General features: G+C 47.8%; 2 protein-coding genes across 4 annotated transcripts in view; one reads left to right on the top strand and one right to left on the bottom strand.

Annotated features, from left to right (window-relative positions):
* The first annotated feature begins 1,120 nt into the window (after positions 1 to 1,120).
* EIF2B2 (eukaryotic translation initiation factor 2B subunit beta) lies at positions 1,121 to 9,932 on the top strand. 3 transcript variants are annotated; one of them, XM_065402968.1, is made up of 8 exons: positions 1,121 to 1,300; positions 2,351 to 2,471; positions 3,488 to 3,636; positions 5,056 to 5,219; positions 5,583 to 5,678; positions 6,671 to 6,808; positions 7,541 to 7,607; positions 9,399 to 9,932. In XM_065402968.1, exons 1-8 carry the CDS (start codon positions 1,138 to 1,140, stop codon positions 9,554 to 9,556), a joined length of 1,056 nt encoding a protein of 351 aa, XP_065259040.1. In that variant the 5' UTR covers positions 1,121 to 1,137; the 3' UTR covers positions 9,557 to 9,932. The 3 variants fall into 3 exon arrangements, with proteins under 3 accessions (XP_065259040.1, XP_065259042.1, XP_065259041.1); XM_065402970.1 differs by having other exon boundaries at positions 1,202 to 1,251; XM_065402969.1 differs by lacking the exon at positions 1,121 to 1,300 and adding an exon at positions 1,409 to 1,558.
* Positions 9,933 to 10,744: 812 nt separating this feature from the next.
* MLH3 (mutL homolog 3) overlaps positions 10,745 to 12,366 on the bottom strand; it is a 31,375-nt gene continuing 29,753 nt past the window's right edge. Inside the window, exon 13 of the mRNA XM_065403632.1 lies at positions 10,745 to 11,195. Within this exon, the coding sequence (XP_065259704.1) occupies positions 11,112 to 11,195 (84 nt within the window). The 3' untranslated portion in view covers positions 10,745 to 11,111. The remainder of the gene's footprint in view (positions 11,196 to 12,366) is intronic.

Genomic DNA, 12,366 nt, shown 5'->3' with positions numbered 1-12,366 from the left:
CTCTTTTATACCAATTAGCTAAGTCTCTCACCCTTCTCTCAGGCTGCAAACATAAGTTAGACAAAAGTGCACCCTGAGTTATGAATGAGAGCCCTCTTATGGAAGACTGGGGTTTACTTCCCCTCCACCTCTTCTGGGCATTTGGGGCTCGCTCCCCTACTCCTTCACCTCAGATCTATGGGCCTTTAGGTCTCATTCCCTTACCGCATCCCTGGGTCTTTGGGGCTTTCTTCCCTTTGTCATGTCCACTATGTTATTTGGGCCTTGTCCCCCACATACCTCAGCCACATGGGGCTCACTTTGTGCACCCCCTATGTCCCACACACGTGCAGAACTCCCAACAGTCCCAGGTTCCACAGGACTGTTCACTTTCACCCACAACCTTGCCCCATCCCAATGGAAAAGGAACATTTCCTACATTCAGGGCAGCTTGGGGAGGAGAGGTGCAGTTAGCTCTGGGCGCTCAAACCAAGTGGTGTTGCAACTTGGGATGCAGGGTCACAGCACCACTCAGGTTTGGTCTGTCCCTCTGCTGTCTCTGTCAGGGTGGTCAGGCTAAATTTCAGCATCATTGCAACCCCATGCGCTGTCACAATATCATATTTGGCACAAGGGGCAGAGGCTGAACCTCAGTGGCGCAGCATCCCACTTTAGCCACTTGACATGTTGGGAGGTATGCACGTGGGGCTCGCTTCATGCTCCCCCCCAGAATGTTCCAGGGACTTGCTCCCCATATCTCAGGCACGTGGGGCTCCCGTCGCCCCTCCCCCAGGCACATGTGTCTCACTTTGCCCCACGTGGACTCCACGAAGCCTCCCTAGCTCCACCACCCCGGCAGACCTCACGCGGCCGGACTCGGAGGAGGGCCCTGGAATGACGCTAATTTGGGAGAGGGTCAGAGGTCACAGCCTCTAGACGGAAAACATGGCACACACCCCCCCGCAAAATCGCCGCACGAGAGACTCCTCGACCGTCTCTGTGATTGGCTTAACGGCCTGGAGTGGACGGGAAGAGAATGGCTCTCGGCCAATAGCAGTAGACAGAGGCGGAAGTGGTCCGTGCCTGGCCTACGTCCGGGTGAAAGTGGTGCCCTCGATCTCACAGTTCCGACCTTGGTTCGTTCCCGCCGCCGTCAAGATGCCGGGCGCGGCCGAGAAGGAGTCGGAGCTGTCGGAGCGGATCGAAGCCTTCGTGGCGCGGCTGAAGCGGGGTGGGGAGCGGCTCAGCTCCGAGGAGGCGGCGCGGCAGACGGTGGGGCTGCTGCGGAAGATCATCGGCCATGGGCGCTGGGGCAGCGCGGGTGAGGCGGGGCGGGCAGCGGCGGTCCCGCGGGAGCCCTTGGCTGGGAACCCCCCTCTGGGGCGCTGGTGTCCCCGTAGCCTGCGCCAGCTCCCTGCCCTCGAGCGGCGCCCGGGCTCGTTTCCCCAGCGATGGGCGCCCCCGGCCCCATCTCGCTGACAAGGGGCTTCCCCGAGCCGCAGCCGGGATTCTCCCTCTCCGTAGGACTCGGCGCCGCCCGGCCCCGATACTTCCTCCCAGCCACAGGCCCGCGCTCGAGGTTCCTGGCACTCGCAGTGATTATCCCTCCGTCCGCCCTGAAATCACGGCTTGCCCCAGGGGTTAGCTCTTTAATGAGCCCCCTCTCTAGCTTTGATAGGAAACATTCTCTGATCAGCAAAATGAGTGTCTGCCGCCCACCACGGCCCTGGATTTGGGATACTTCCCCCTGAATACCGAGTCTCCTCTCACCCCCCCCCCCCCGCCTTTTCCTAAGACCCGCTGGATTTCTCCCTCCCTGCTGGTATTTGCAGATCTTCCCAATTCAGTATGCTCTGTTAAATAAGACCAGAGCTAATGCTGACACGTGCAGTACCCAGCAGCTGGATTTCCCTCTCTCAGTGCTTCACTGTTTATGATCCTTTGAACAGTTCCTGGAATGTGTGACATCCAAACCACTTTGACTTAGTTTTGTGAGTGGGATTTAGTGATATACTGCATGAAATATTTTAGTAAAAATCCCATCTCATCTATCGTCTTCACCTCATCCACTCATGTAGTAATATTATCTAAAAGCCTGTCAAGTTTGGAATGATCTCTCCTTTATAGCCCACCTGAAACTTTTTTTTTTTTTTTTTTTGCTCATGGCTCTGTTGTTTTTCTAGATCATGGTGCTAAGTTTTCTGTCTAAATATTTATTCCAATATGTTAGTAGCAATTGAAACAGGTGCAGGGCTGTTGAAGGGTAGATTGGTTTTAAGATGGCATAGGGCCACTGGCTGTGGAGTTACTTGAGGCTGTGGCCAGGACCAGCTCTTGGAAGGATAGAGACTAAGCCATCCCCTTGTTTCAGGGGAACTGATGGCGCTGATTCGGAAGGAGGGCAAGAGGATGACTGCAGCCCAGCCATCTGAGACCACTGTGGGAAACATGGTGCGGCGAGTGCTGAAGATCATTCGTGAGGAGTATGGCAGGTGAAGCTCTCCCTCCCCTTGCTGTCTGTGTGTATCCCTCTCAGTGATTTGGGAGAAGATCTTCTTGACAGGATCATTTGGATCCTGTATGGTGTCTTCTCTTTGCTGCTCCTGTGAGACCTCTTCAGGAGTCTAAATGAGAGGTCTGTCCTCCCTGTCTCAAAGATTTTCCTTCGAGGTTAAACTCCTTTAATTCCTTTGTAGGAAGGTTTGTAGCCCCAATGAGCCTTGTGGTTTCCCTGCTACTGACAATGTTTCCTCTAGTATGTGTTACTGCTGTGTGAACCCTCCCTCTGCTGCAGATCTCTCTGTGTTCTGATCCTGTACTGCACGTGCTGTTCTCTCCCCACTTTCCTAGGAGAGAGAGTTCTGTTGGAGCAGCAGCCTTGAGCCAGGTTGTTCCATGTGCCTCCTGCAGCTTTCAAAGTTTACTTACATAGCTTTCAGAAGGTACAGTTATTGGCAAAGCTTCAGGTAGCTTTCTGCCACAGACAGCTCTGGAGCACAGTTGCCAACTTTCACATGGTAAATAAGCACCCCGACTTTCACAATAAGCCAAAAATCAAGCTAATCCCATTTCAAAACAAGGCCAAAACAAGCCAATCCCTAAGAACCCCCAATACTCTATGTGACTAGATCCCCCCGGTGTGCAGTCTAGACTGTGGTGGGCCTGTTGTGCACCCCTGACTCTCTCTCTCCCCCCCCCCCCCCCCGTCCCTGCTTGCCAGGAGCTGATAAAAAAGAAGCTACAAGCCAAAAACTAGCCAACAAGCAACTCACAAGCCAATTAAGCCAAAAGCAAGCCCAATTTCTGCCCCTTTTCCACAGGTTTGGCATGTCTGCTCTGGAGGCTGTTTGAGAAAGTAGGTGTGGCCCTCTTATCTGACCCTGAATAAGTAAGGCCCCTTATTTCTCTGCTGTGGAAGTGTAGCTCAAAAGCAGCCTCTTCCATAGGCTTCATCACGTTGTTTACTTGTGCTCCCTTCTTGCTGTGATGGGCTGTGTTCTCTCCATAGGCTCCATGGGCGCAGTGAGGAGAGTGACCAGCAGGAGTCACTGCACAAGCTTCTGACCTCTGGAGGGCTCAGTGAGGACTTCAACACGCCCTATCCCCCACTCAGGGCTAATGTGATTGAAGCTATTAGTGAGCTGCTGATAGAGCTGGGTAGGAGATGAACTAAAACCATTCTATCACTGGGTGGGAGAGAGGGCTGCTCATGGGATTAGGGAGGGGGAAGAACCATTTCCCAGTTTGAATGGAAAGGATGGGGAGCTGTGAGACTCAATCTTGCAGAATGTGTGTCCCGGGAGCAGCACACAGGGATCCCTTCCTATGTGGTCCTGTGAGGAGAGTAGAACAGTGTCAAGTATGCACCTTCTGGAAACAGGCAAAATTCAGCCCTGTGCTGTTTACACTCAAGGCTTTGAAAGAACCTGAGTAGAGCCCTTCCCCCAACTGACTAAGATGGAGCTATGGTGTGCTCAGGACAGGGATGGACCCTGGAGACAGACTTCTGTCCTGCAGGGAACAGAATTAAATATTTTCCCCTGCACTTCTTCTCTGGCGAATGCATTGCAAGTATTGTCTCTGCAGCCAAGGAGGTCTGCATGCAGCACCTGAGACAGCTAGGAGGGTTGCTATGAGCCTCCCAAACTCCACTCTGCACATGGTACAGCATTCTGCTTCAGTTCTCCTTCCCAACAGGTCATTGAGGTGGCTAGAGAGGATGTCTCAGGAGGGGTTTTAATATTTACATATTGTACCCAGCACAATCTGAGTGCTACTATACAGACATGTAGAAAGAGAACCTCTCACCTGAAAACTTGCAATTTAAAAAGACTGGGGATGGGGAGCAGTGTACATGCAGAGACCAGTGTGACTGTCTTCTACATCTGTCCACAGATCAGCAACCATCTGTCTTCTTGAGGATTACATTGCTTGGCAACCCCCCTCCACAGTCAGTACTGGCAGGCTATAACTTCCTCATGCATCTCCCATTCTGGCACCAAGAGCTAGTCTGTGGGCAGGATGGCCACCATGGCTGATGCTGGTCCTTTCCTCTCCCATTATGATGATATTTTCAATATGCCTTATTTTCCTGGGCAGTTTGGGAGCCTATGGAGGTCAGGGTGTGGTGCCCTTTGTGCTGCCACAAGGCACGTACAGCCAGGCTCTAGCTTGATCCCAGCTGGTGCAGGGGCTGGGGAACTGAACTGATGCTCCTCCACCAATGGCCATGTTGCTGCCTGAGCTAACGGTGATGTGACACAGAGCCTGGTTTCGGGGGGTCAGGTAATAACCTATTTACCAAATTGGGGTCTCAGTGTTCAGATAAGGAATGTTGTGCCCTTTCATCAAGTTGGAGCTCAAACCCTCAGATGCTCTCCCTTCAAACCCAAAGCTCTAAAAAGTATGTTTTGGGGTTTTTTTGGCCTATGGGATAGCTCCAGAGAGAGATAATTGCAGTTGTGTGCTGTGGCAGAGGGCTTGTGCCCTTTCCTGTTGGTGCTGTCTGTGGCAGGAATCAGCATGGCAGGTGTTAGGCCTGACTCTCCTCTCACTGCTGGATGGCTTCCCTTGCAGAGGGCACCACTGATAACATTGCGATGCAGGCATTGGAGCACATCCATTCCAATGAGGTGATCATGACCATTGGCTACTCTCGCACCGTCGAGGCCTTCCTGAAGGAGGCAGCACGCAAGCGGAAATTCCATGTCATTGTAGCGGAGTGTGCGCCCTTCTGCCAGGTAGGTCCCTGGTTGGCCGTGTTCTCCAGGCTGTGCCTGTGGTATCTGTGCAGTGTTTTATCTGCCTTAGGAGAAGCAGGTGTAGAAATAACAGGTCCTTCTGCTCATCATGAGGGAGTGACTAGGCTGCACCAAGAAATGTTGTGAGATTGCTGGCTGTGGCCAAGAAGGGGGGGAACTTTTTGCCTGCCCCACCAGTGATTTAGAGGACAGCATATGTGCTATATCACTGGCACATATCTGGCTCAGATAATGTAACTTCTGGTTTGAATTGGGTGTGTCTGGCACTGCATCGAGTCCAGCTCAGGAGCTTCCTTGTCTGGTTCCTCTTAAGGAACTCACCAGTCTCTCTCTCTTCTGTAGGGTCATGAAATGGCCGTCCGTCTTTCCAAAGAGGAGATTGAAACCACTGTCATGAGTGATGCAGCCATCTTTGCTGTCATGTCTCGAGTCAACAAGGTAGGTTTTTTGGGGTGCAGTAGTGGGGTTCTGGTGCTCAGGCCTTATAGGGCCATCCATAGGCAGTGTCAAGTGAGTTTGCTTCCCCTATCAAAGTCCTCAAAGAGCTTGGAGAGAGGTGGCTAGAGAGGTCGTCTTAGGAGGGGTTTTAATATTTACATATTGTACCCAGCACGATCTGAGTGCTACTATACAGACATGTAGAAAGAGAACCCCTCCCCTGAAAAGCTTACAATTTAAAAAGACTGGGGATGGGGAGCAGAATACAGTGTACATGCAGAGACCAGTGTGACTGATCGCACTGGGACACTTCCACTGGGAGTCTCAACTTACTCCCAGCTGCCCCTCACCTGCGTGGCTAAATTTCCAGGATGCATTAGAACAAACAGTGATGCTGAGTGGAGGCAGAGTTGCTGAGACAGACATTTAGAGCCAGGTGAGACAAAGGGTTGACTCCAGCTTTTTTTTTTTTTTTTTTTTCTCAATAAAAAACCCCCCAAAACCTGCCCATCCCCAGAGTGGGAAGCACTGCGCCCCTGCCTGGAGCACGAGTCATATAGTAGGCAGTATGCCAGCCCTTGGCAGGGTGTCAGGAAATGGCTGCTGGACAGCCTCAGAGCTCGGACTGCTTTCCTCACTATCATGTGGAGATGATAATAGGGCCCCACAGCCCTCCAATGAATGCCTGCTAGTCTTCTAACTTCCACTTAGCAGGTCTGACAGTTCTGGGTGCCGTTCTAGGTAGAGGAAAACTTTTGTGCAGAGCCAGTCCCAGATGGAACAGACCCAGGACCCTATTGAGCTAGAATCCCAGCCTTTCACTATCTGTCTAGTCAGTGTAATGCCCTCTTGCTGTGATGTATATAGATGGTGGGAACCTGCAGCCCCTAGCCCCAGCATGGTCTGAGCCAGTAGCCCAGGATTTGGAGCTCCTTTTCTCTGTCTGTCTGAGATCACTGCAAAGTGCTCTAATACTAATTTGTACTTGGAAGGTGATCATTGGTACAAAGACAATCTTGGCCAATGGTGCGTTGATCGCTGTAAGTGGGACTCATACCCTGGCACTGGCAGCTAAACACCACTCCACTCCCCTCATCGTCTGTGCACCCATGTTCAAGCTTTCACCGCAGGTAGGTGCAGCAACTTTGATTACAGCATCTGCTCGATCTCATGACAAATAGAGGGACCTATATTGCTCATGAAAGTGAGGAATGGATAGCATTGACTGGCTAAAATACAGGTTGGCAACCCAGAAGGCTTCTACCAACCCTGCTAATGCACCTTGATCCTAACGCAAGGATGCCCCTCCCCCATTGATACACCTCCCTGCAACAGCTCTACTGATGCAGATAAGGCCTTTGTTCCAGTACAGATTGCCAGATATGCTGAATGGTGGGCTCTTATGATATAGATCAACATCCACTAGAGACTGAGAGTTACTATATTCATTTCACTTAATCCAGTGGCGATTTGAACTCACATCTTCAGAGGCAGAAGGAGATGTTTTAGAACTTTCCTGCTCTGCTTTTTTGATATTGTAATATGGGTCCCGTCTCAAGTCACTAAAGAGCAGCTTGGGGCAGTCATGTCTCTCTCCTCTCTTGACCTACCAGGCTATCCTGCAGAGCAGCCAGAAAGGAACTAGGAATGTATGGCTTGCCTGAGCCCCTTGCTGCAGTTTCACCTGCAGTTGCCATGCATATTCCAGTCTGAGGCTGCAGGCAACTGCTGTACACTCTACAAACCTAAGCTGTGAAGCCCTTACTTTCCTCTGCTCAGTCCCTTCCAGCACTTATGCCCCAGCTCCATATGGTATAATAGGGATGGGTGGCCTCTTCTGACCCTATTGCTCTTTCTTCCAGTTCCCTAATGAAGAGGATTCATTCTACAAGTTTGTCTCTCCACAAGAAGTGCTGCCATTCACAGAAGGTACCAGTCCTCTTTAGTGCAGGTTTTTGGAGGGGAACTAGCTGTGTTGACCCCAGGCAGCAGGAACCGGGACCCTGTCTCACATATTTAAAGACAGAATTAGCTTGTAACCAAGGGCAGGAAACCCTGCCCATTGTCTTAAACTCTGAAATGACTCTGACCACTGTCCTAGTTTACATGGTACTTGGCTGATGGGAGGAATGGAACAGGGTTTCCTCTGAACTCCATCCTTGTAGTTGGGTTCCTGCCCTATTAAACACTTCCTTATACAGGTAGTAATTTAAAAAAAAAAAAAAAAAATCAAGGTTCTGATGGTGACTGCCTGCTGGTGGGCGGAACAGACCTAGCACAGTAGCGGAGAAACCAAACTAGTTTCTGGGTAGCGCTCATAAGTAGCTTGACTTCTTGGAACATAAAACTCCAGAAATACTATATGGATTATTACCACTGGCTGACATAGTTTTCTTTCTGCCCTGGAGCTTCTGAGGCCAGGTTACTGTGTGCAATTCTGGTCTCCCATGTTTAAGAAAGATGAATTCAAACTGGAACAGGTGCAGAGAAGAGCTACTGGGATAATCAGAGGAATGGAGAATCTGCCTTACAAGAAAAGATCATAAAGAGCTTGGCTTGTTTTGCCTAACAAAACAAAGGTTGCGGGGAGATATGATTGCTTTCTATAAAATACATCAGAGGAACAAACACCAGGCCGTAAAAGGACTGAAGTTAAATGCCAATGTTGGCACAAGAACAAATGAATATAAACTGGCCCTCAACAAGTTTAGGCTTGAAATTAGATGAATGTTTGTAACCATCAGAAGAGTGAAATTCTGGAACAGCCTTCCAAGGGGAGTAATGGGGGCAAAAACCCTAACTTGTTTCAAGACTGAGCTTGATACATTTATGGACGGGATGTTATGATGAGGTTGCCTACAATGGCATATGTCCCATCTATGACTACTATTAGCACATATCTACAATGGCTGGAGATGGGACATGGCACAGAGTTATTCCAGCTAGTTCTTTCCCAGGTGTCTGGCTACATGCTCATGGTCTAACTGATCACCATATTGGAGGGCAATGTGCGATTCCTTCCCCCCTCCCCCCCGATCATATTGGCAGAGATGGGGGAGGGTTGAGGGGGGGGTTGCCTTCTCCAGCAGTGTGGGGCACTAGTCACTTGCTGGTTTGAACTAGAATGAATGGTGGATTCTCTGTAACTTGAAGTCTTTAAATGAAGATTTGAGGGCATCAGTAACTCAGCCAGAGGTTATGAGCATATTGCAGGAAGGGGTGGGTGAAGTTCTGTGGCCTGTGACATGTAGGAGGTCAGACTAGATGATCATGATGGTCCCTTCGGGCCTTAAATTCTGAGATTCCATCTTCAAAAAGATAGCAGCTCTGGTGCCCACTTACATAGCAACCAACCTTCCAAATCCATGTTTCTGTGCAGCAGGACCCCACAAGTGCAGGGCTAAGACAGTTTTGATTAAGGCTTTCATTGTGGCATTTTGCAGATTTTCCATCTGGAGGCTCTTCTGGTTAGCACCAGCAACAGCTATCAGCAGGGGCAAACTCTATCATTCTTATCCAAGACTATGCCCTATACCCATAATTCAAATAAACCTACCACGGTTGGGGTTGTCTCGAATCTTGTTCTGCTATTTCAGTGCTGACTTTAGGGGTGGTGGGGCAAGGGTCACAACTTGTACTCCAGGCAGTGTATGGTGAAGCCACACTCCACATCATCTTGTCCATTGCTCATCTCTAATACCATGACTGTTTCCTTTTCAGGGGAGATCCTGTCAAAGATCAATGTTCACTGCCCAGTGTTTGACTATGTTCCCCCAGAGCTCATTACTCTCTTCATCTCCAACATTGGGGGTAATGCACCCTCCTACATCTATCGCCTCATGAGTGAGCTCTACCATCCTGATGACCATGAACTCTAAGCTCTACTGGCTTGAAGTGCCTCAGTGTCCAAGCTCTTCCTACCTTGCTCTTTCGGAAGATCCAGCAGCTAAATAAATCCAGGGCTACAGAGATGGGGGTGACTGTCTTCAAAAGGAAACATTTGCATGGAGTATAATGTTTCCACCCTAGCCAAGAGCAGCAGTGAGCAGAGATCTATACCTGGCTTTGCTTCTGTCACTTGTATTACAAGGCACATGGAACAGTTTTTAATCTATTTGATTTTTGGAACCTGTTGTTGCCATTCTTGTATATCTCCACAGAAGTTCTGGTTCAATGATGGACCGGGTATAAATGGAATTCTCTGTTGCCACTAAGCTGCATTACCTTAGTGTGCTACAATAAAGACTGCTTGTAGTGGTCTCTGCTGTTGGCTTATTTTCTACACAAGAATAAAATGCTCATTCTTCAAACAGTAGCAGCACACTGGCCCCAGTAGTGAGCTGCTGTTGTAGCAAGATGGCTTTAGGTGCTTTGGTGGATGCAAACTGAAAAGCCTTCTATTACAAACCAAAGGCCTTAGATTGCATTCTCTTTAGCTGTCTCTGGCAATATGACAGCTCTTTTAACAGTGCACAGCAACACTACATCACAGTTTAGGGTAAGAAGTGAAATATTTCCCTCCTCTGGTTTTGCTTAGACAGTAAAACCTGCTGGGCCAGGATTCTTGTTTTTAATTTAGGCACTTAAATCCTGTGTGCTATAGTAATGCCTAATAAGTAAATAGAAATTTGTAACATGACCCTCTTACTGGTATAGAAATAAACCCCAATCTATTTAGAGCTAAAGGGTGAATTGAAGAGTGGAGGCAGAATAAAGTTAGAATACGAGCAGGATTTCTTATTGCAAGATGTTCTCTAGGATCCTTAACTACCTCTTTTCCAGCAACCTCATGTTTTACTGAGAAGATAGCATCTGGCTATATTTTTGAGATCTCCCCTCCACCTGGAGGAAAAGGACTGATGTGCTGTGAAAGCCACAGGCAAGAAAAGAAACCGCAAGCTGGGATTGCTCTGCTATTAGATGCTTAGTTGAATAAAGTGACACTTTTGGTGCTTTGATGGTCTGACTCTAAGTTTGCCTGCACAACCTTGCAGATGGCCTGTGCTCACTCCAGTCAGACATGAGCCTGAGGAAAGTAGTGTTGGTTTATTAATAAATACTTAGCCCTCTACACTTTCAAAGCATTGTAAATACATTAAAACAACCCTTCCCCTATGAGGAATCCTGCCATTCTCACAAGAAGGGAATTTAACACTTGCAAGTGTGAGACTCTTTCTACCCTTGAATAGCCAAGTCTGGGCACACAATATAATTTCTGAACATTGAAGCCTCTTCTCTGGACTATAGGAGCCTTCTCCTGCCACATTCCCATGGATTATCTTGACTCCTCAGAAGGTCAGCTGTGAAGGTAGCACTTCTGATACCGTCCTGGCTCAGGAGTTGCATCCAAGCAGCAACACTGGTTTCACGTTGCTGGCTGGAAGTATGAAGGGTTACGTGACATCAGCACTCCTGGAGGGTCTGGTTTTTAGCTCACACTTCCAAGTGCTGTCCTTGTTTCCCAAACAGCTGCCAGGCTTGGGCCATTCTCCGCAGTTTAGCCAAATTAGGTTTAGGCTGGTAGGAGAAAAGAGAATTAATGAATTGATACAAAGTTTCATTAAGAGAAAAGGACTTCACTGACCTCCACAGTCCTTTCCCCACACAGAAAAATGCTCAAGTGTTTTAGCAAATCTAATTTTAAATGTCCTCCGTGACTTCCAGTTTCACAATCTGATGCAGTTCCTTGGCAGCAGGGTGGATAAAAGTCAAGATTTTATTTTATTAAACATCAGATTTTTTTAATATACATCTTGCTAGTTCATTGCTTCTTATTTTAGGCTTAGGTGTTTTGTACTTGTTTCTTCCATTAGTTTCCTCATTGTTAGTAGAATTTCAGATTTTACATGTTTTTTCCCTTAAGTCTCTCACTTAAAAGGCTCATCTTTTCTGAAAATGACAAGCCCAGGGCCTCATTAATACCCTTACTGTAAGAACATAAAACTGATAAGCAAACTGACCTTCCTATATTTGCAACCAGCACCACATTCTGATATAAACTGGCATGAATGAAGAAAGCTGAAATGCTTTGGCAGGGCTATACTCTTCTGGCAGGATTTGAAGTCAATGGGACTTGTGCTCATAAGTCACCTAAGTGCCTATATATAGGCATAGGAGTCTAATTTCAGGCTCCTGCTTTTGAAATACAAAAATGGTTCATAATAACTTGTGCATTAAAAGTCTAAGTAACTTTTCATTGTTAACACTGAAGCAATTTTGTTTTGAAGTGAAAGATTTTATGCCCCTAAGAGAAAAGTTTAATACAAATACAATGTTTTAACCGCTGCTGCTGCTACACTTAAGCACGTTTAATTTTAAGCACAAGTGACCCCATTAAAGTAAACGGAGCTTCTCTTGTGAGTAAAGTTACTCACCAGCTTGTTTGCAGGATCAGGGCCATACTATTCAATTTATTTTTGTAAAATTCAAATACCCTACTGGAAGTGGCATTTAAGAAAAATAGTTCATTGTATATTTTCATCTAAAGTTGCAATATTACAAATTTTCAAATTAGTTTTACAAAACCTCAATCTGATTTTAAAAAAATCACTCCACCTTGACTGGTCTCCTGATCTTCAGCCTAGATTTTCTTTCTTTATTTCATCCCATTCCTCTTGGTTATAACTCCTCATATCATCCTAAATAATTCCACCTTTCAAATAGTAGATTTACCCATCCAGGCACACAG

The sequence above is a fragment of the Emys orbicularis genome, chromosome 4, assembly GCF_028017835.1.
Source record: "Emys orbicularis isolate rEmyOrb1 chromosome 4, rEmyOrb1.hap1, whole genome shotgun sequence".
Classification (NCBI taxonomy): domain Eukaryota; kingdom Metazoa; phylum Chordata; order Testudines; family Emydidae; genus Emys; species Emys orbicularis.
The sequence above is the reverse complement of the archived record's forward strand: the minus strand, read 5'-3'. Positions and strand labels throughout refer to the sequence as shown.

Coding starts and splice junctions, on each gene's coding strand:
- EIF2B2 (XM_065402968.1), top strand. CDS start 1,138: ATGCCGGGCGCGGCCGAGAAGGAGTCGGAGCTGTCGGAGCGGATCGAA. Junction 5,220..5,582: donor AGTGTGCGCCCTTCTGCCAG/GTAGGTCCCTGG, acceptor TCTCTTCTGTAG/GGTCATGAAATGGCCGTCCG. Junction 6,809..7,540: donor TGTTCAAGCTTTCACCGCAG/GTAGGTGCAGCA, acceptor TCTTTCTTCCAG/TTCCCTAATGAAGAGGATTC.